Source organism: Ailuropoda melanoleuca, chromosome 6 (assembly GCF_002007445.2).
Source record: "Ailuropoda melanoleuca isolate Jingjing chromosome 6, ASM200744v2, whole genome shotgun sequence".
NCBI classification, from domain to species: Eukaryota; Metazoa; Chordata; class Mammalia; order Carnivora; family Ursidae; genus Ailuropoda; species Ailuropoda melanoleuca.
In genome coordinates, this window is record NC_048223.1 from 65,085,576 (window position 1) to 65,109,856 (window position 24,281).

Here is a 24,281-nt window from a genome sequence, read left to right on the forward strand (position 1 = left end):
AAGTAAGAGCCAACCAAATAAGAGATTAAAGTCATTAGTGCTAATCTCCCTTACCTGAAAAAGAACGGGAAGACATTCAAAGTAGCTTGGGAGGCCGAGTGAAGAAGAGACCAAAAGACTCCCTATAGTCTTGGCTTACAGTCGCACCTCCTCAGCGGCAGAGGGCCTTCCTGGGTTCAAGAAGGCTTACTTTAACTTATTCACAATGCCAGCTGAGTCCCTTTATTATACACACTGTCCTCCTTGCCCCCTTCCATCACACCAAAAGCCTTCACACCAGGACAATAAAACCACAATGTGCTCTGATGAAATGTGTGTTCCTTCAACCTTCAAAAAGTCCCGAGGCGACCATTTCTATTGCTTGAGAGAGACCCAGAGGCAACAGAAAGAAAACAGGTCACTTGAGGAGTCCCTTACAAACAGAAAACTACTAGCCTCCCGCAGACCTGACCCTGGAGCACAAGCTGGGGCTGTCCTTCCATCATCCGGATACTGCAAACCTGCAAAGTCAGTCAGTTTCAAAGACATTCAGGTTTTGGCTTCTGTTCTTTAGACCAGCAGCTAAACAACAGTGACACTCTTGTCTCAGCCATCAAAGCCCACCCTCTGGAACCCATATTCCTTGAAACAGGGTCAAAAGTTGCAGGACAGAGAAGCAGGCTTTGACTGTCCACTGCCCACAGTGCTAAAGACAGAAAACTAGGAAAACACACGTTGGCTCTTTTTTTCAAGAAATAACGGAAAGAGCCCTAGAACGAACCTACAAGAAAAACATGGATCTTTTAGAAGTACGTGCTTGCCTCCTGCTCTCCTGTTACTCTGACACCACCGCACAGGCTGGCTTAATCCTGACTCACCAAACCCCAGGGAATCGGCCAAGTTCCCAGGCATCCCCAAGTGCCAGAGAACTGAAGACCCTAAGAAGCCGACGCACAGCTCCCCAGGTTTCAGGTCTCCAGAGAGCTCAGGCCCTGCTGCCTCCACTTCCTCCCGTCAGCTTTCCAGATGTTATTTTGATACCGCCATCTTATAGAATTATCAAGAACAGTTTTAATTTTAAATACATTTTGGAAAACAACAGAAAGTATGGGGGAGTACTAATTATCTTACATACCATTTTCCACAGGAATAAAAATTTACAAATTACCAAAACACTCGGATGTGTATGGTCTCATTTTACCCTTAACAACAGTGGGTTGCAAGCAACACCAGTATTAACCCTGAAGACAATCATTTTAACAGGTAAGTCCAGCAAGTTGCAAAGGCTCTGAATGCAAGAGAACTTACGCAGTAAAGTAGTGAGAGCCTCCACTAACTGGAACCCACGTCCCATAGGGCCTGGTATCCTCTGGTGTGCCGCACTCCTTTCGCACAGTGAGCGACGCCAAGGTCGCACACCAAAACAATTCCACAGATATGCAAATGGTGGAAGACTGCACAGCAGGAAAAAACACCTACCTCTACGTGAACAACATTTCACATGAGTTAATGTACGAACTAGGACAAAAAAACAAAGAATCCAGCGCCCAATAAATACATTCTGTATAAAACCACTTACATGAAGTTTAGAACTAAGCACAGCAAATCTACAGTGACAGAGTCAGTGCAAGGTGACTTTCTGGGGCGTGGTGACTGGAACAGAGTCCAGGGCAGCTTGGCGAAGGAAATGCTGATCATAGCATGCATCCTGAGCAGGGTGAGGATGACACCGGTGAATTCACTTCTAAGTTCATTCAGCATGAATGCGTGCGTTCAAATCTTGTGCCCTTCACTGTAAGCATACCATTCTCCCATTAGGTTATAAAAAGTAAACCTGGGCACCCCACAAACAAATGCTGCAAAGTTTCCTGAGCATCTACTCCTGCATCAAGGCTGTGCAAAGATGCAAAGGATCCCCCAAATGGCAGAGCTTTTATGCACGAGTCACCATGCAAAGGACCCTCAGGCTGCCTGTGTTCAAATCCCTATTCTTTTTTTTTTTTTTTTTAAGATTTTATTTATCTATTTGACAGAGAGAGAAACAGCAAGAGAGGAAACACAAGCAGGGGGAGAGGGAGAAGCAGGTTTTCCACTTAGCAGGGAGCACAACTTGGGGCTTGATCCCAGGACCCTGGGATCACGACCTGAGCCAAAGGCAGACGCTTAACAACCAAGCCACCCAGGCACCCCTCAAATCCCTATTCTACCACTTACTGTGACCCTCGAGAGGTTGCTGACACTCCTGCACCTCACTGCTTCCCCCAGGACATGGAGATGGCAGAGGGTTGCTATGAGTCCCTAAATAAAGTGTTTGGAACATACCAGGCACACCGTAGGACTGTACCATGCAGCTACGATCATCATGGGGTAAGACAGATTCACAGGTGAAGCATGACAAAGTAACCGCCTTCAAACAGAAGGAAAACACAAATGTCTGCTCTGATCAGCCAGAGCAGATTATGAAAACACAGAAATGCTCCTACTGTTCCCCTGTCCCCTCCCTCCCTCCCCCTTCTGCAGTTAGCCCCTGGATGGAAACCAGGAACAGAGACCACCAGACTTGCCCAGCAGGGTTCCACTCTCTCCCCAGTCTGCTTCTTTCCCCACATTCAGGTTCCAGAGTCAGAGGGGAGTGTCCCTCCTGATACCAGCCCTGCCCCCATCTTCCTCTAGGTTAACTTCCATTTATCCTTCAGGTTTTCACTTAAAAATCACCTCCCGAGAAAGAGAAAGCCCTCCTTGACTATGGTCCCCATTTCTAGATTGAGTCAGGGGCCCTTCACCAACTTCCCATGTGTTGTCTCATCCCAGTTGTTATATATGGAACACTGCCTAGTATACAGCAGGTGATCAATACATTAAAAAAAAAAAATCCACTATGACTGCGCTAGTTGGACTATTTTTAAGTACAGGTTATAAAATAAGTACAGAGAGACTGATTCCAGATTGGGACAGGGGTGAAGGGAGGAAGAAGGGAGAGCCTAAATGGCTGTGCTTAAGCAGAGGGGCAACTACTGGGGTGCTCTGGACAGGGCACAGGGGTGGACACACTAAGGCCCACTAATGGTGACCGAGCCAGAAAGGGGTGCAGGGACTTCCCCTCCCCCTGGCCCCTGAGCACCAGAAGTACCCTTCCATCCAAGGCAGGGAGTCTGCTACCCTGGAAACACTCCCTTAGGCCTGGCATCCTGGGAATTTGCTGTGGTAATGGGGTAGCCCTGACCAGTCTGGCTGAAGAAACTAGGAGGAAAAGGCCCACAACAAAACAAAGATAAAACTTATCAGGAACTGATTTGTAGCCACCCTCCCACGGGCTGTGCAGCCTGGCGCTGAAGCTCTGAGCACAGGCCTGCGTTCAAATCCTCACCCCACCTGGCTGACCTGGACAGGCTGGCAAGTGACATAACCTGAGCCCACCCGTGCTCGTGCGGAGCTGCGCACGACGGCAGCCCTGATCCCACAGGAGGGCAGAGAGGGTCCAGTGAGACGCTATAGGCAAACCCTTCCCAACAGTGCCCAGCCCAGAGCAAGCCCTGCATGAACATGAACAGTTACCACAGTGACACAGTAAGATTTGGAAACAGAGCAAAGCTGGCAGATAAGAATTGTTATTCACTTCTTCAAACTTTTGTTTTCTTCAAACTTCCTTAAATGTTTTATTTGAAATGCTATCAAGAAAATTAAATGCTTACAACAGGGGCGCCTGGGTGGCGCAGTCATTAAGTGTCTGCCTTCGGCTCAGGGCGTGATCCCAGCACGATGGGATCCAGCCCCACATCAGGCTTCTTAGCTAGGAGCCTGCTTCTTCCTCTCCCACTCCCCCTGCTGTGTTCCTTCTCTCACTGACTGTCTCTCTGTCAAATAAATAAATAAAATCTTAAAAAATAATTAAAAAAATAAATAAATACTTACAACACATTTCGTTTAAAAAAAAAAAAAAAGAGGGGGTGCCTGGGTAGCTGAGGTCATGATCCAGAGGTCCTGGGATTAAGCCCTGCGTTGGGCTTCCTTCTCAGCGGGGAGTCTGTTCTCCCTCTCCCTCTGCCCCCCTACTCATGCTTTCTCTCTCTCTCAAATAAATACATAAAATCTTAAAAGAAAGATTTAAAATAGGAGTATAATGGACTTCCCATTTGTTTGAGAGCACGCTGAGTAGTCAGATACACCCATCACCTACCTTCAACTACCACTCCCTGGCATTTTTTTTTTTTTTCATCTACGGCCCTTTGATCACTGTGTCAGGTGTCAAGCCGAAGTCCTTTCCTCTCCTAGAGGACAAACCTTCACAGTGAGTTATTCCCTCCCAAAGTTCTCCACCTTTGGGTGCTTACTCTAAATGCAAAATAGGACCAAAGCGCTAAGTCCAGTTCTGGGGACTGTCCACGTTTGTTGAAGGACAGAAAAGAACCAGATGTGGGAGAGCCAACAGGCAATAAAAACCGAAGGTGGTGCAAGATATCCACAGCACTTTAATTACAACGTTTTTAGGAAGCCTGGGTGGCTCAGTCAGTTAAACGACTGCCTTCGGCACAGGTCATGATCCTGGAGTCCCTAAGATCGAGTCCCACAAGGGGATCCTCACTCAGCAGGGAGCCTGCTTCTCCCTCTGCCTGCCACTCTCCCTGCCTGTGAGCGCTTTCTCTCTGTCTCTGACAAATAAATAAAATCTTTAAAAATAAAAAATAAAAATAGTAAAATGTTTTTAGGTCCAGGGGCGACCGGGTGGCTCAGTCGTTTGAGTGGCCAACTCTTGGTTTCCACAGCTCAAGTCATAACCTCAGGGTCCTGGGATAGAGCCCCGCCTCTGGCTCCTCCGTGCTCAGTGGGGGGTCTGCTTCAGGATTCTCTCTCCCCCTCTGCAACACATCCTCACTCATGCTCTCTAAAATAAATAAATAAATTTTTAAAAATATATGTTTTTAGGACCAAATTCATAACTTCAACACTAGGACCACAAAAAAACAGCTAGCTGCTTTTGTGGATCAGAGCACATTTTTTCCTTTTAAAAAAAAAAAAAGTTTTTAAGTCCCTAAGAATAGAGGTTATCAGGGCCTGGAGGTAAGGGAAAATGGAGTTTTTGTTTAAGAACTGTCCAGAGACAGTTTCTGTTTGGGATAATAAAAAAAAGTTCTGGAGATGGGTGGGGTGACGATGGCTGCCCAACATTGTGAATGTACTTAATGCCACTGAACTATACACTTAAAAATGGTTAAACTGGTAACTTAATATTGCATATATTTTACAATTTTTTTTTTAAATCACACAAAAAAAGTCACTGGTCCTCTTCACTGGATATATAAGATATTTCTCAATAACAAGGTTACAGGGGCACTTGGGTGGCTTAGTCAGTTGGGCGTCTGACTTTGGCTCAGGTCATGATTTCGGGGTCCTGGGATTGAGCCCCACATCAGGCTCCCTGCTCAGGGGGGAGTCTGCTTCTCCCTCTCCCCCCTGCCCCTGCTTGTGCTCACACACGCTAACACTCTCTCTCTCTCATATAAATAAAATCTTTAAAAAAAAAAAAAAAAGGCTACATGCATTCAAGGCTCAAAATGATGTGAAATAATTAATATAATTTACAAAAGAAATGGCACCTTAGCAATTAGTGATCTATACCTGAAGAAGTCCAAGACTCTTCTTTCCGGCATTTAAATTGTACTCTTTGGTTAACAAAGATGTTAAAATCATCTAGCCATTTCCCCCCCCTCAAATTTTAGTGTTTCTATAATCAGGAGCTACTAAATGATGCAGAGACACAATGTTTTGACTCTCTGCAAATGTCTTTGTTTAGATAAATTAAGGCCTGTCTAGTGAAGACAAAAAAAAAAAAAAAAAAAACCCTCAATAGAATAAAAGTTATTATTTGAGTTGGTATATTAGGATAACAGGAAAAAAACTTACCACTTACATGCAAATAATGTCACAAGTCGAGAAGCTCTTTCTATAATTAAACACCAAATAAATCATTTTTCTCAAGACTATTTAAGCCTTTCTAACTCAATCTCAAAAACACCAACAGCACTGAAAAGACTCTTTGCTTAGGAGGGCAATGCATGCCGTGTTTAATCTCGTGCAGGTACTAGATTTCTAAGAACTTCCTTTAGCTCATGCATACTCCATGTTTTCATTCTTTCACTTTCCTCTTTCCTTCCATGGAAAACTTTTTTGCATCATGACCAACGTGTGGCTGCATATCCCAGCGCTGCTCGTCAGTACCAAGTGGCCTCATTTGATCCGAAGTGCCCTGAGATGCCCTGGAGGGTATTAACCAGATCACTCTGGACACACACCTGGCACCCACAGCAGGCTGGTTTGATCTGGAACAGATGCGTGGAAGATTATCCCGTCAATCAACACTGCTTTTTTAAAAAACTGGAATCTGGTATTGCCCATAAACTAGTATCTCTAATTAACTGTAACGTACGAAGTCTTTACTTTCACATAGCTCTGGATTAAAGACTTAGGAAATTCGATCTGTCCAACAATATTCCATGAAAGGAACATGGGTGGGCCTCGGGGTGTAACAGGAATAAAGGCAAACCACCTAGATAATTTCCATCTACAGGCAGATGCAAATTACGAAATTAAAATATCAATGACATTTCTTTTCAATCATCACCACATAAAAAAGAAAGTTAAAAACAAAACAAAAAGCACCCCCCCCCGTGCCCACCTGGACACAGACACATTGAGCAACAGCTCTCCCCATCTCCCTGCCTTACAAAATACACTACATGCTGATGAAACTGTGAGTGAATATGACACATCGTTTCTCTTAAAGGTACTCTACGAAACAGAGAGGATGATACAGCCCTCCCTGGAAGCAGCACAAGGGTCCACCGAACTTCCTCTCTTGCTTCCACCTGCATGGGGGTGATTTCTGCATTCCCAACTCTCTGGACTGGAAAGTGCTGGAGAAGGAAGAAGGACCATTCCCTCTGCTCTTAATTCCCTAGGGCACCACGCCAGGGCCAAGCTGGATGAAAGTCAAGTGCAATCCTTGGCTGGCTGCTAGAGAAGCCCTTACATTCCTTCTGGATATTTCAGAGTACTGGCACACAGTAGGCCGTTCACAAGTACTTGTAGGTGGAATGGTGCCTATTTCAGGCTATATTCATCACATGCCATTTTGTGCCTGACTGAGGAGGCAAAGGGAAAAAGAAATCACAGAAAATTTCCCATCATTAAATAAGTATTACAAAACCAGGTGCCTGGGTGGCTCAGTCAGTTAAGCGTCTGCCTTCAGCTCAGGTCATGATCCTGGGGTCCTGGCTGGGGTCGAGCCCCAAGTTGGGCTCCCTGATCAGCAGGGAGTCTGCTTCTCCTTTGCCCTTCCCCTCGCTTGTGCTAATAAATAAATATTTTTTTAATTTTATAATGAATTTTAATCACTAAACTGCACCCCATACATCAGATCTAGGGACCAATAGTAAGTAATAGAGTGAGTTATTTCTAAATAACCATAAATCAAACTATTAACCCTTTTGAGCATTCTTCTCCCTAAAAAAGAACGCTTCCACAAGTTAGATTTGTAATTTACTGGAATGAGCACTGGAATGAAATTCATCACTATAAACTTGACAGCCATAAGAGATAAGAAAATTTGACAGTACCGGGGAAGAAGGAAGAGTCTGCAAGTTAACACCCCCCTCCGAGATCCTGACAATTAGAAACATTTTCCAGAGCATTCGTTTCCCTGTCAAGAAAGTTTCAACTACCACCAAAGAAGAACACACCAAACCTGGGAACATTTACTTCACCACCTTTGACAATAATTCAATCCATCTAAAAGCAGCTGCATTGTGACTGAAAACAAAAAGCAACTCCTACCCACTGAGGGAAGAAGTATGGGAGGGAAAGAGGAAGAAGACTGTTACTCCTCGTTCAGCCTGGCTGTCTTTAAAAGCTCAGGTTAGCATTTCTAGGTGTAAATGCATTGATCTCTACAAGGAATGATTTAAGGAAAAAATGCAAGGACACGGTGCGTAACACTATTATCAAGCCCCTGAAGCTGCACTCTGCAAGCCACACATGGGCACATACAGGGATTCAGCAAGGCTCCCGACCCCATCTGCAGATACTTCCCCAACTAGAGCTGCAGGTACTGGTAACTGCACAGATGCGCTGTTTCCCAGAGGCAGGTGTGGGGCACTGTAACATTAACAAAAGTTATATAAGAAACACTAGAGTGATCTGTCACCATCACCAAAACTGAAGTGGTAAATCGGAACACTTCCAACAGCTCCACTTTTTCCCCTAAAAGCCTGGCTCAAGAATCCTTGGAAAGGGGAACCTAAAGACACTTTGTCCCTTTCAGAGGTGCAATGTATCATGAACATCAGATATATGCTACAAGGTAGCCTACAACATCACCCATGGTTAGAAGGCAAGAGCTTGGGAAGCAGGTTGAGGGTAGTAGTCCCCCCAAGTATACAGTGTATCCATTCATCCATCTGGTCTGCCTTACAAAATACACTTACAGGCTAATGAAACTGTGAGTGAATATGACACATGCATGGTCAGGAGACAGGGACGCCCTCACCCAGTTAAAAACAAAAACAAAAACTTCCACCACCCAATGCCTCCAGAGTCAAGCCAGCATACCCCTGAGTATCTACCACATGCCAGGCACTGAGGAATAAGAGTAAACAAAGTAAATTCTGCCCCTGAAAGGAATTTACGCATCTGCCAGGGGAAACCTATGTGATGGGATGTGGAAGGAGCGAGAGAGGGGTCCTGTGGGACCACATGAATGGGCACATAATCCACTGTGTGGCTGGCAAAGAGGCACTGCCGTGCACGCTGGGCTGGGGGTGGAAAAGGCAGTACAGTCTACTTGGATTTACGAGGTAGAAGGGAAGGGAGGAGTAAGGAATAAGACTAAGGGCAGGAAGTATATCCTAGAGCAGTCAGAGAAACCTATTAAAATTCCAGGAACTAGCAGTTCAACCAAGTGAGAGCTTCAAGAATGCGAGGGGTACATCTGTGAAGCATGCAGGGGCCAGACCAAGCAGAGCCTGGCAAACAACCAGAAAGTCTACCTGGATCCAGAGGGTAATGGAGAGCCACTGAAAGTTTGTAAATAAGCAATAACTATTTCAGGTTTTTGCTGTAAGGCAGTCTCTCTGGTCTTGAACAAGAGTCACCACGAACCAGATACTGGTGATTCTCTCAACTATTCCCTCCAAAACCAATAAGGAGAACACCGCAAAAAAATCTCCTCTAATGTTTTGTGTTTTTTTAATCAAATACAAAAATACATTGTATGAAATACACAGAACAGGCATATGAACACAAAGAACTTTAACTGCAGAAGAAATCTAACAATATAGCCTTTTTAAGAAGACTGAACTTGTGTACAATTAGACCCAACCGTGAGGTCATACATTTCTCAAAGTTGCATCTTAGGTTGGGTGTTTCCATTAAGAATCTAAGGAGAAAAAAAACCTTAACAGGAAACACACACACACACACACACACACACACACACACACACACCCCACACCTCTTTACAAGGGCAATGTCAATCCGACAGCTTCAGAGTCTGCCAAAATGAAGTCTTAAAAATGGAAAATAGTATATTAGGCTTCCAGAGTAAATAATCCCAAATCCACAACATTTACTATATGGTGGCTTTTATTGGTTAATGAGACCATGACACTGTTGACGTTTAAAATATCCAGGTTTTCTAATCATGCCATACCAACCTGTTTTTCTACTATAACCTCAAAATGCCTTTGTATTTATGTATTTCCCTAAACTTCTATAATCAAGTACTAATTTTATAGAGAAAGATACTTACATACTAGTGACTTGTTTCAGGCCTTTATTTTCAAACCAGACACATGCTGAAGGTCTGAACTGGTCTAGAAAAAGCACACACCTTAGAAAAAGAGCCATGACAGCTGTGAAGCTCTGCTTATACTCTAAGAATCCCAGCAACTAACTAGTCTAGAACTGTGAGGCCATCCAGTGACTGCCCACTACTGCATTTCCTCATCTGCTCAGAGACCACCACCCACAGACACCTCTCACTACAATGAATCAGATCATCACCAATTACACTTTCACCCACAATACAAGCTGACAGATCTAGCCTAACAGCTGAAAGCTACTCAACAGAGTTAGTGGGCATTTGCTTTTTGCTTATTTTCTCCACTCCAAAGAAGAAATGATGATCTACAATTAGCAACCTGGTTCCACTGCTGATTTACTGGCAGAAATTGGATAAGCACTCAAAACATTCCATTCCACCCCTAAGCCCCAAGGAAAACACACTAGGGCCAAGCTTGTAACTCCCAGATGCTCTAGGTAGTTGGACACATGGATGAGGACCTCATGCAGTGGATTCTTCCCTGCAGATAATGCTGACCTCTATCATACATATGCTGAGAACACAGACCCATAAACCAGTCCAGTCCATTATTAAATGGATAGCTTGATCCAAATAAGCACTTATATACCAAAACAGACAAAAATGACCACAGTTAAGAGTTCTGTTGGCCTTTGGACTGGTTTTTAAAAGAGCGCAGGTGGGGAGTGCGGGGGGTGCCTCGGTGGCTCAGTCAGTTAAGTGGCCAACTCTTAATTTCAGCTCAGGTCACAATCTCAGGGCCATGGGATCGAGCCCTGCATCGGGCTCCACACTCAGTGAGGAGTCTGCCTGAGGATATTCTCTCCCTATCTCTCTCTCTCTCCACCCCTCCCCCCACTTACACACTCTCTTTAAAATAAATAAATCTTTAAAAAAAAAAAAAGAGGGCACAACACTGAGGTATCACTACATACCTATCAGAATGGCCAAAATCCAAAATGCTGGCAAGGATGTGGAGCAACAGAAACTCTCATTCACTGCTGGCAGGAACACAAAATGGTACAGCCACTTTGGAAAGATAATTAGGCAGTTTCTTAACAAAATTAAAAATACCCTTACTATACAATCCAGTAATCGCTCTCCTTGGTATTAACCCAAAGGAGCAGAAATCTTTTGTCCACACATAACCCTGAACACAGATGTTTATTGCAGCTCTGTTGAAAAATGCCAAAAGTTGGAAGCCACCAAGTCCTTCGGTAGGTTAATGGATAACTATGAAGACAGTAAAAAAGATCAGCGGTTGCTAGGTTAGGGATAAAAAGACAGAGCATAGAGGATTTTTAAGGCACCTGGTCTACAGTGTATGATGCTATAATGGTAAATCCACAGACTGTACAAACAGCAAGAGTGAGCCCTAATGTAAACTATGGACCTGGGTGATTATGATGTGTCAAAGTTGGTTCACCAGTTGTAACAAATGTACCACTCTGGAGGCGAACGTTGATAATGGGGGAGCGAAAGAAGGACAGGGAGTATATGAGAAATCTCTGCACCTTCCCTACAATTTTGCTGCAAACCTAAAACAGCTCTGAAAAATAAACTATTTAAAAAAAGAAAGAGAGAGAGATTGAAAGGATACCTCTCCTCCAGGGTGTGGATGACATCCATAATCATGTTTATAAAGGTACTCAAGAACATGAGAGTTAATATTATATGTAAGGGGCGCCTGGGTGGCACAGCGGTTAAGCGTCTGCCTTCGGCTCAGGGCGTGATCCCAGCATTATGGGATCGAGCCCCACATCAGGCTCTTCCGCTATGAGCCTGCTTCTTCCTCTCCCACTCCCCCTGCTTGTGTTCCCTCTCTCGCTGGCTGTCTCTATCTCTGTCGAATAAATAAATAAAATCTTTAAAAAAAAAAATATTATATGTAAAGGAAATAATAAAGGGCAGGAAGGCAAGTAAGAGGATTACAGTGCCGTTTTCCCTTCAAATTACACTACTGAGAAATCTAGCAAGGCCTTCATTTAATTGAATACAAGCTTTATCACAAACTTCCTAGGCAGCTACGAACAAGGGCTACGTTTAAGTTAGAGCTGTCATGGGTTCTGCAGCTCAACCTTGACATAAATTACGATACGGTATTGTTCAGTGGACCCCTTATACCCACAGACCCATCTCATGTAGTCACACACATTTCTCCTCCCAAATTACATACCTGAGAGGTCAAAAACACTTCAACACAATCTGGGTCCCAGATCAGTTAACGAAACTCTCAAAAGCTTAAAGGAATCTCTTCTCTGGGTTTGCTTTAGTAACACCTGCCAAGTCCTAGGGAACCAGGTAAACCACAGGCATTTTTATTTGTCTCCCTGAATATATGAATCAGAGATTAAAGAAGAACTGAGCGGCTTTTGGTACGTGTAGGCTCTCATCTAAAACAATTTTAAAACTCTACTCAGGAAGGCCACAGAACATTTCACAAAGTATATTTGGTTGGATGTCAGTTTGAGCTGAGGGTGAAATAAAGCCACCACCTTACACACTCTTCAAACCAAGTGTTCAGAAGGCCTCTCATCTTATACACCAGGAATGAACATGTTTGTCCGTGCAAAGCCAACGTGTTTGTGTACAATTTACAGACCTACTTATAATACGGTCAAGTGTCAAACAGATACCCTTTCATAGTACCTCCACCCCCTAATCCTCTCCCAAAAAAACAAAAACAGCCTGAATTGCTCACTGTATGCAAGAGGCTAGGGATTCTGTTTCATAAAGTTTTACTACTTTCCGTGGCTCACATTCTCGAAGAGACTAACCCTCTCATTTACTAACTCAAACCTTAAATAAACTGCTTCCACCAACTTCCCCCTCTTCTCAAACCCCCACTCAGCAGAGACATCTCTCTCGGCCAAGAAAGCTACAGAGGAGGCTTGGAAGTGGCTGCCTCTGCAAATTCCTCCCCCTTCCTACCGAAAGGGCACTTCAAGAACTTGACAGTCTGGAAACGCGTGAATGTTGCTCCAATTCCATTCACCAGGACTGGATTTGAGCATGCAAAGTGTCTTTCTACAATCAATTTCTATTTAGGCTGCCAATTACACTCAAACTTTGGTGGAAATCTGCTTCCTAAGCAAATTCAGAATGCCATCCAGGTCCCATGTATGAGCTAGCATTGGGGAGCATACACACCCACTCACACATACACACTCACTCCTCCGCTCAAGACTTTTTCTGGCACAGGGGCATCCTAAACTTGCCTCATTTCATTTCCAGACTGTCATCTTTGATCCGTTCCCAAATTCATGCCTTCTTCTCCATCTGAAGGTTCAGTCTAATCAGCTATTGTGCAGCAACTATGGTGATTTATCCCCTTGATTTCTTGACATTTTCTTCTCTGCTCCTGGCTGAGAAACTGTTTTGATCTGAATAGAGTTGTCTATATGGAGATTCTGCATGTTAATGATGTGCTAGCTGGCAGGGATATTAGGTGAGAGCACACGGTGTACTTTTGCCAGTTATGTTTCGCCTCATCACGGCTATAGGGGCCTTTCTAATCGCCTGCCACACCAGGAAGGAGACAACACCTAATCTTACCCTCTTGGGGGGGCTACGTGGAAACAGAACAGACAGCCTGTTCTCTCATCAAGAATCTGGACTCAGAGGCAAAATACCCCTAGGCACTGCACCACCAAGGAAGCAAACACACGTACATCTTGCTCGGCAAGGGAAAAGGAGTCAGTCGATATCCTTCACCATGGTTTGAGCCTGTCCAAGCTTCACACCCTTCACTCTGCTCAGGCTAGTGTAGATGCTGCATTCGCCCGGCTGTATTTCCCAAGTAAAGGACTTCCAACGAAGGTGGGAGCATCAGCTCCGGTACCCGCCCTTCCCTCTCAATCCCGGCCAGAAACTCCACTTCCCGGATTCCCAGCCACTCTCTCCCGCCCCCTCCCAGGGCGATCAAGCTAGCGCCATCCAGATGCCAGCGAAGTGCCCAGCCCAGCTACGCATCCCCCAGCACTCCAAGCCAGGCCCCTGGAACTGACTCCGGGTTCCTTCCTCTCCCACAGCCTAGGGATCCCCAGATTCTGGACGCACCCCCCACCCAGGCAGGCTAGGACTGAAAAAAGTCCCACCCCGCCCCCCAGCCACGCCACCAGCCTCCAGCACTGCCCGGGAGGGGCCTCCTCCCCAGGGGAGAAAAGGGAACGTGGGTGGTTGTCCAGCAGCTTTCTCCCATACCCCTCGAGGAGCCCGACCCCCAGGGGAGGCCAGACTCGCGTGGCCCCGAAGGGACAACTCCCTCTCCCCCACCCCCCGGGGACCAGCAGTTCTTGGCAGAGTGTATGCTTGCTGCGGGTTCCCGGGAGCCTCGGGGAGTTCGGGGGCTGCCTGGTCCAGCTGCAGGCTCTCCCGGAGGCGGGGAGGTCGGCGCCGCGGCGCGCCCCCGGGGGTCACTCACGATGGTCACGCTGGCTTTGCGCAGGTCGCGGTTCTCCTCCTGCAGCGCCTTGCACTTGAGTTTGTAGGTCTCCAGCTCGATCTTCAGCACCTTGTTCTCCTGCTGCAGCGAGGCCAGGCGGTTGGTGAGCTCCTCCAGGCGGAACGGCGAGATGACAATGCCCCCCGACTTCCCACCGCCTCCACCTCCCCCCGCCGCTACCGCCACCGCCGCCGCCCGAGGTCGACGAGCAGGAGGACTGCATGGCGGCCGAGCTGCTGCTGTTGCCCCCCGCCCCGTCCGTGTCGCTCTCGCTGGCGCTGTCCGCCATGGCTGCGGCGGGCTGGGGAAAGGAGGAGGAGGAGCAGAGAGGCGGCGGCAGCGGCGGCGGCGAAGGCTGGACTGCGAATGAGTGGGCGCCGGGCGAGCACAGGGGAGCGCCGAGCTGGGCGCCTGGCAGCAGGGCGCAGACTCCGAGCGACGGCGAGAGAAAGAGAGGGAGCTTCCCGCTGCCAAGGGACCTCCTCTGCCAGAGAACAGAGACCCCGCCCGGGCTCGGGCAGTACTGCACTGGGGCTCGCTCCAGCCCGGCCTGGCGCGCTCGCTTAGGCCGCCCTACAAAGCTGGCGGAAAGCTCCGGGACCCGCCCGCCGCCGCCTCCGCGGCCCGCCTCCCGGAGCTACCCAGCCGTCCAGGGACGCGCGGGCCCGGCGGGTGCGGGAAGGCCAGGCCAGCCTCCGCACCAGCTGCGTGCCGACCGCACGTGTTCCGAGGGGGGCCTCCTGGCCCCCCGCCCTAAGCCCCCCGCCGCCCAGCCTCTTCCGGGCTCGCGCCGGCTCCGGGGAAAAGGAAACCCAGTGCCCCGCTAGGCTCGCAGGTGCTGGGGACACGTGGAAAGGTCACGCCGGCTCCCGCATCCAGCCCTGGCCAAGCTGTGGCCCCATCTTCCGCGGAGTGCGTGTGCTCCTGTCTCCCTCTGTCTGTTTCAAACATAGACGCAGCCCTTTCAGTTTTATCTTCTCGGTGAGCTTAACTGGGAAGCCTAGGATAGCGCTAAGAGAACAGAAAGTTCCCCCGCCAGGAGCCGAGTGGGGTGAAACAACAGCAGCCACAGGTTAACCTCGTTAAGAAAAAACTTGGCGGAAAAGACACGCTGCCCTCTTTACTCCTCCTCCTAATAATCTCATAAACCGTACCGCGCTCAACTGTTTAAACAAGGTGCAACTTTTTTTGCTTTTTGCATCTTGAGAGCAGTGCCAGGACGTGTCACGCAATAGGATTAAGACACTAACACTTATCTAATCCAAGAGGAAAGAAAGAAACACTTTCTATGGATTAAAATCCATCTCGTTAAGTGCCAGTTTTCCAAACTAACTGCAGACATAGCATTATGCTATACAAGTAATGATGATTAAGTGGGCATAACCATCACCCTTATTTACTATCACCTTGCCCACTCCTAGAAAACTTAAATAGGTTAAAAATAAAACATTAATTAGTCTAATGTGATCTAATTCAGAGTTCTAGTTTTGAAGTATAAGAAATTCGAAATCGAAACTTTTATTCCCCCAGCTTCCCTCCCAAAGAAAGGCGTGCAGGAAATCCGCCCAGCAGGTGAGGTGATTCTAAACATCTTTAAACTGTTGACACAAAACAGCTTTCACTTATGTATAAAAATTGGAAAGTGAAACTGACCATACTAGTTATTATCTGAGCTTAGTCAAGGACAGAACAAACACTTGGAAGAAGAAAATAGAAAAACAAAACAAAACGTGAAGATTTTCTGTTGCTTTGAACTTTTGGAAACGTTTATAATGTGTCAGGAAGGATATAGAGGTGGATTTAATGATTTTTATTCCCAGTCCTCTGTTATCTTTAAACCTAAATTTGATCTAATGATTAAACTGCCATTCAGTGGCTAATGGAAACCGGTACCTCGGAATAAACTAAAACTCCAAGTGTTCCAAATGACATCATCTTTTACCAAGATGGCTGCTAGCAGACAGCTGAGAAATGCAACTGCAATTAACCCCCAAATTTCTCCTATTTTTTAGTGCTAAAGGACTTCTGAACTTAGTCACTCACTGTTGGTGTGGCAGGAAACAAACAAAAGGATTGGCTTTGCTCTTCAGAAACCTACAGCCAATGTAAATTGTTAGAAGTGATCCAGTGTAATTTTCATTGAAACTTATTTCTCTCTCTTTTCTTTTTGGGGATCTGGTACGGAGACAAGCAGCTCGTTAAAGTAGAAAATGCTTCTGGAAAACTCACTTGCTGGGTGAAATGGAAGAGTAAAGCTAGTAGGGAGCAGCACCACAGGGAGAAACTCAGATTTAACAGCATTCTTTCCGCTTTATTCAGCGCCGTGATAGAATCTTACAGCCGGTCTGGCTTCCATACTTCACAAGTTTCTATTGTTCCCTATCCCACAGTATCTTGAAGCTTCCACTTTTAGAGCTTATTGCAACAGAAACATTCCTTCCAGGCAGAGCAAGGGGCAAGTTGGCTCTCTCTTAGCTTTATCACCAACTACCTCAGAAAGACTGACTTCTTCAAGTCAGCATGGGGGTGGGGTTTAAAGCGCCTGACTTTCTTAAAGGGCCCACGTTATAGGAAGCTTAAAAATGTATTGGTCCTGAATAGGATCTGGAGGAAAACTGCATTTTGACATGGTGTCTGTAGGCAGTAATTGTGTTTAGAAGACTTTGGGGGAAAGCCATCTTCTAAAGCTTCCCTGCTGATACAGATGGGAATAAACTGGGGAATATTTTTTCACTGTGGTTTTTATTGTTATTGCAAAGCAGAAGCGTGTCTAATTTTCTACTTCTTGTAAAAGTGATTCCCTTTATAAACAGACCATTTATCACAACATCGGTTCAGTAATAGCATTACAATGGAAACACTGGTTACAAAACCAAAAATATCAGTATAAAACTCCTTCTCAGCTTTCTAGGGGAAATGAATCAGAAGAATAGGTGGCCGTGTGTGCTGCCTGGAGGAAGAAGAGACATATTTAGATAATCACTTCCACGGGAGAAATAATGAAATTTACCTCTGCCCTAAATTCAACAAAGGAAAAGAATACCTTAAGTTTAATTACAAGGCACAGCATCACAACCTTTCTTTGTCTAATGCCCTTTGTGCAGCTGATTTACTCTATGGCCTTGGACCTTCCAATAGTAAAATTAAAATAATGCCAAATGCAATAATCCCATTTGTTTATTTTTTACGTGTATAAATAAATTGCTCTACATATCTAATGTCATACTAATGTCGCATACTAGTGATTTCATTCAAATTCTGAATGGATTCTGTGGGTGGTTGCAAGACCCATTGTCCGTTTTGAAAAGAATCAGAATGAGCCTATATGAGCTGGTTATCACAGAGTGCCAAAATTTGGAAAGAATCATAGAAGAATGGGCCACTATGGTGTTATCATTTTCTTACAAAGTAGTTGATATTGAAATATATCTTGTTTATTGAAATATATCCACAGTCCCTACTATTACTTATCTTCAACCACCCCATTTCTCTAGCATGTTTTTTTCAATATTTTACACTTACAGATGTCAAACTAGTCTTACATATTCAGCATCCCACCCTGGCAAAAGATCATGACTACAAGATTAATTACATATCTTATCACTAGCCTCTTGTTTGTGTTGACTCATTATTGGTTCAAAGGAATCAAAACCATCTCTATAAATGGCAGACAAAAGAAATATGTCGTCAGCTAAAGTAAATTAGATGAGATTCAAGTAAGAATTTCAAAAATAAAAAACAAAAAATAAAACATATGACTTACATGTATGGAGATTTGGCAACCTACACAACCTAAAATTTGTCTTGACACAGACCATACCGAATTACAGACCCAGAAATGCTTTTTTAAATGGTACTAAATACACAGCAGAACTTGAAAGAAAGTAAAGGGAAATCCCAGGTTCCAAAGCAAAGAAGAAAACTAGAAACAACCCAAATATTCACCTACAATATAAATCCTGTTATATTCATGTGATGGAATAATATACAGCAACATGAATGAGCAAACTACAGCTACATGAAGCAGCATGAGTGAACCTCGCAAACATATTAGTAGGCAAAGGAAGCCAGACACAAAAGAATATATACTGTGTGATTGTATTTATATAAGGTTCAAAAATAGGCAAAATAAAATCTGAGGTTAGACATCAGAATAATGATGTTTTTTGGGAGGAGATAGTGTTTGGAAAGGGTACTGGAAGATTTCTAATAATGTTCCTTTTCTTTATCTGGGTATTTGTTACATAAGTATGTTCACTTGTGAAAAGATATTGAGCTATATATTTATGATCTATGTACTTCCCTATATGTATCTTGCACTTCAACAAAATGCATAAATCAAAAAAGGGGAGGAGTAAGGCACTATAAACCACAGTAGTAACCTGGCAGCTGAAACTAGAGCAGTAGCATTGGGGGTTTTGTTAATCATGAGTTTAATGCCCATCAAGGACAGAATTTGAGAACTGGGGGCCGTATAAGGCAAGAAGATGTAACTAAAGAACCTATAAAATGCCAGACAGTCAAAAAGCTACACCACACTGAAAGTGTTCCACCTGCAAGCAGGAAGACCACAAGGAAGCTCATTTGCCTTAAACTGGATTCAGAGTTTAAAAAAAAAAAAATCTCTTTGGAAAAGTTATCATCTATATCTAAGCCTCATGCAGTTAGGGATTTCACATATATACTTCATACTACCTACATGGTCCAAAAATCCACAACCTGACATAGTATCTTAAAAGTTGGGTTGGTTTGGGAACTTTTTGGGTGATGGAAATGTTCTATATTTTCACTGTGGTAGTGGTTACACAAATGTATACATTTATCAAATCTCATCAAACATACTTAAAAAGGGTATTTGCATTCTATGTAAAATCCGACCAAGAAAATAAACTGACAAAAATATTTGGCATGGGGCGCCTGGGTGGCACAGCGGTTAGGCATCTGCCTTCGGCTCAGGGCGTGATCCCGGCCTTATGGGATCAAGTCCCACATCAGGCTCCTCCGCTGTGAGCCTGCTTCTTCCTCTCCCACTCTCCCTGCTTGTGTTCCCTCTCTCACTGGGTCTCTATCTCTGTCAAATAAATAAATAAAATCTTAAAAAAAAAAATATTTGGCATAAAGTATTTCTGGTGTACCTGACAGAAATAAGCAAAACTTTACTCTGGAAGCAGTCTTAAAATGAAAATGGGATTACAATTGGAAATTATAAAACACACAGAGAAATAATCCCTCTCAAATAAAAATTAACAAACAATAAAGAACAAGAAGGATGGTATTCCTAGAATTTCAGTTAAGACAGTGTTGGAGAGAGTTGGATTGAGTAAAATTAAGTATGTTTAAAATAAAAGCCATATGGGGCGCCTGGGTGGCACAGCGGTTAAGCGTCTGCCTTCGGCTCAGGGCGTGATCCCGGCGTTGTGGGATCGAGCCCCACATCAGGCTCCTCTGCTATGAGCCTGCTTCTTCCTCTCCCACTCCCCCTGCTTGTGTTCCCTCTCTCGCTGGCTGTCTCTATCTCTGTTCAATAAATTAAAAAAAATAAAAAATAAAATAAATAAAATAAAATAAAAGCCATAAAAGAAGGAATAGAAAACATAAGATAGAAAAAACACAAACAGACTCGAAAACAGAACAATCCAAATTACAAAACAACCAAAGAAAATGTTTGGAACTTAAAATATATAGTAGGCTAAAATCAATTAACCAAAGACCAGGAAGACACCTGCAGCCAAAAAAGCTAGCCTTATCTTGTTTGCTGCAATAAAAGAGAATGTACACCACAGAAATTGTGGGAGGGGTTTAGCATAGGATTTATGCTTGAACCAGGTGATTCTAAGCTAGGTTTAAGAAGGCAAGAGTCAGTTCTGAATTAGATATTGTCAAAAGGTAGAGGAAATTTGGTGATTGAGTATCTTGGTAATTTTTATCTAAGAAGCAGGAGTATGAAAGCAGGGCTAGCGTTATCATTTGGAAAGAAGCAGTAGTCACTGATATACTCAAGAGTGGGATAAAAATTACTAATTAGTTATTTTTATTGCTGCAGAGTATCTTTCTTTCTGTCCTCTTACAATACCAACATGGAAGGGCCTTATCTGATCATTGCTTTTATTCTACTAGTATTGTCATCTTTCCATTAGGAACACCTGAATTGCCACCTGAGCAGTTTTTCACTTTGTTAAGTGAATAATTTTTAAAAACCTCAAGGAGTAAATTAATTAGCAGATTGGAAACAGCTGAATAGAGAATTAGCAAAGTAGAAGGTAAATCCGAGGAAATCAGAATGCAGCACAGAGATATACAGATACGAGAGTGAGGATAGACGATCAAGGTCCAACATACATCTAATAGGCACTCAGAAATGAGAAAACAAAGTGGAAGAATGGAGGCAATATTTAAAGGGATAATGGCTAAGAACTCTCCATAATTAGTAGAAAAATATGAATGGTCATATTCAAGAGGTAAAATAAGAATGGAATAGGATAGCGGCACTGGGCTGGCTCAAACGATAGACTGTGCAACTCTTGATCTCAGGGTCATGAGTTCAAGCCCCACATTGATCATGGAGCCTACATAAAAATAAAAGAATGGAACAGGATAAATAAAAATAGAACTATAGCAAGAGAAATTCAAACATATACTGATAAAAACTCTGAAGAGCAAGTGTAAAAAAAAATCCTATATAAACCAGAGAGAAAAGCAAAAACAGAGACTACCTCAAAGGACAATTATCTGCAATTAGAGTGTCAACATTTCTTAATAGCAATAACTGAAGCCAGAAGACAATACAATAATAACATCAAAATGCTAAGAGAAAATGACTCTACTAGCAATCTATGCACAGCTATGATACTCTTTAAGAATAAGACTAAATTAAAGACATTTTAAGACATAGTCTAGCTCAGAGAATTTCTAGATGTTCTGCTAGAAGCAGCAAGATACAAGAAAGAACCATGAGCAAAGAAACTTGGAAGTGTCTAAATTTAAAAAAATACTGACTACATAAGTATAAAAATTATAAAAGATAATGATGATGAATAATGAGAGTTTAAAAACCAACAATAATAATAATTAATCTTTTAGGGAGAAGTAAAATACTGGAAAACAACAACAAATGGGTAGAGAGGAATTAGAGTTAAGGCATTCTAAAGACTTTGTGATGTTCAAAAGGAGAGTAAAGATAACGATTCACTTATGTTTTTGTTGAGTAATGCATGTTAAAATTTTAAAGTAAACCACTAAAGGTATACAAATGAAATTTTTAGCTTTCAGATAAGTTAAGGGAATAAAGGAGAACATCAAACACTTGTTCAATCCACTAGGAAGTTTTAAAAAAATAAAAGAAGAAGAGAACCAGAGAAAATAAGAAAAAACAGAAATCACACACATACACACAAAGATTGTAGAAATTTGTATGTATAGATCAGGAAGCATAAAAACTGTAATTGAACCTACCTATAGAAGCACAGAGATCATTGGAATGGAAAAAAAAAAATCCAGCCATATTTCTTACAAACTTGTCAGACACTAAAGAATTTGAAAGTAAAAAAAATGAAAAAAGATATATTATACAAATACCTACCAAAAGAAAACTGAAGAAGTCAGATTAAAATAAGCCCCTCAAAGAAATCAAAAGTACTGTAAGATATAAAGAAAGTAAGCATCCAATAATTAAAGGAACAAATAACCACGAAAATAAAGCAATGTTTTTATGCACCCAGTAGTAATGTAGTCTCACATATATGTATTAAAAATTAACAGAATCATGTGGATAAATTGACAAGTCCACAATCATCATAGATGATCATAGCACATCTCTCCATTGAAAGATTAAGCAAGTGAAAAATTTAAAAGAATGTGAAAGATTTGAACACACTTAACAAACTTGATCAAGTGTGTGTGTGTGTGTGTGTGTATCCCTCTACCCAACAATTATAAAACAATCAATCTATTCAGGCACACAATTTACCAAGAGTGGTAATGAACTGGGCCACAAAGCAGGTCTCATCGCACAAAATCCCATATTTACTAGGTGCTTACCCTGTGCCAGGTGCTGGCTAAATGCTTTAGTGCTTCGCATGTATTCATTTGTTTAATCCTCAGAACAACCCTACTTGAGTAGGCTATTTTTATCCCTGTTTTTAAGATGAGGAAACTCAGGCTAAAAAAAAAAATTAAGAAAATTACTCCAGTTTATCAGTGATAGATTGGAAGACTGGAGTTCAAACTAATGCAGTCTGTAGACAATGCACTTTTCTTCCTTTAGAGAGACAATTTTATAAGGTACACACAAGCACACATTCTCAACACCCCGAATTAGTATGTGTTGCCATTTGGTCATCTTTCTTTTATTATTTTCCTTTTTCTAAAAGACACAGTGTAATTAAACAGTTAGTCTCCTTTAACAACTCAATTTAGGACACCTGGGTAACTCAGTCAGATAAGCAATGCCCAATATGGGGCTCAAACTCTTGACCCCAGGATCAGAAGTCACATGCTCTGCTGCCTGAGCCAGCCAGGCACCCCTAATACCCTACCAATATTGTGATTTTCCCGGTTGTCACCAGCATGCCTTTTACAACTGGCTTATTCAAACCAAGATCTAATCAGAGATCACACATCTTTGCATTGCATTTTTTGGGTCTCTTCAGTCTCTTATTTAAATAAAGCCCCCCTTCATCACTTTTCTCATGCCATTAAAATGCTGAAGACACTTGTATAATATCCCACTTCCAGATTTGCCCAATTATTCCTTTTGATATTGTTTTAACTTTTCCTTCTGCCCTTTGTGTTTCCTAAAAACCAGAATTTAGGTCTAAAACTTGTTTAGACTCAGGTTAAACATTCTTAGCAACAGTATTTCATAGGTGATGCTGCGTGCTTCACATTGCAACACATAGAGAAAGCACATAACATCTGGGCGTTGACTAAAAATGGACACTGAGATTAATCCCTGAGTTAAAGTGATGACATACAGTTTTCACTGTTGCAATGCTGTGGTTTACCTTTTCTCCCAACAAATAATGGACAGTGTGACAACTTGGCAATGGATACATTGTCATCTTGTCTCCTATCATTACTTGACCTAATGATTTCAACATCCATGGATGATCCTAGTTTCAATCAGTAATTGTCATTCAATCAGCTGTCATTCTTTTGTAAAGAAGAGACTTTTCTCAGCAGCTAGGATTATGTAGTTGCCCTGATATACAATTCGTACTGAAAATGGAGGATAAATGCTTCATTATAGGACATACACTCTTAACAACCTTGATTTCTTGCCTTGCCAAAGAATCAATATCAAGCTTTCTGATCATAATACAATTAAATGATAAATTTTTAATAAGGTATAACTAAAATAATATATATTATGTATGTTAAGGAATTTAAAATACTTTCTAAATAAATTGTGGGCCAGAAGTGAATTAAATATGAAAATTAACATTTATAACAATGATCATTCAAAATCTACTTATCAAACATGAGGGATGCTGCTAAAGTAACAAAATGCCAGATAAATAGTAAGACACAGCAAGGAAAAAAAGATAAGGGGCAAACACCTATAAGTAATTTTAAGGCAAGAAATAAAAAATATAGTCAAAATATACAATTTTTGTAGGAAAAAAATTTGCCGAGAACAAATAGAAAAGCTGAATGTAACCGTTGACCAAATTGAAGCAGAGGTTTAAACATTCCTCCAAAACTACTCTCCTCTGAGGTCTGAAAGATTTATAAGAGAGTGCTACCAAACCATCCGAGAACAAATAATCCCTGTCTTATGCAAACTGTTCCAGAGACTAGAGAACAAGGAAATAACTCACAACTATTTTGAGGATAATAAGCCTGATCCTAAAACCAGAAAAGGGCAGTGTAAAAAGAGAAAAAGAAAGAAAGAAAGAAAGAAAGTTAAAAGCTATTAGACCGCTAAGTGTTCACCAAAACTGTTCTCTCCTTTTTTTAGACACTCAATCAGATAGACAAGATCTCCCAACCTCACTTGTAGTTGGG

The 24,281-nt window shown here is 42.8% G+C and overlaps 1 protein-coding gene across 1 annotated transcript in view; it reads right to left on the reverse strand.

Moving 5' to 3' along the window:
- CCDC6 (coiled-coil domain containing 6) overlaps nt 1–15,203 on the reverse strand; it is a 109,097-nt gene extending 93,894 nt beyond the window's left edge. Inside the window, 2 exon segments of the mRNA XM_002915097.4 lie at nt 14,256–14,447; nt 14,449–15,203. Of these exon segments, the coding sequence (XP_002915143.1) occupies nt 14,256–14,447; nt 14,449–14,565 (309 nt within the window). The 5' untranslated portion in view covers nt 14,566–15,203.
- Nucleotides 15,204–24,281: the final 9,078 nt, after the last annotated feature.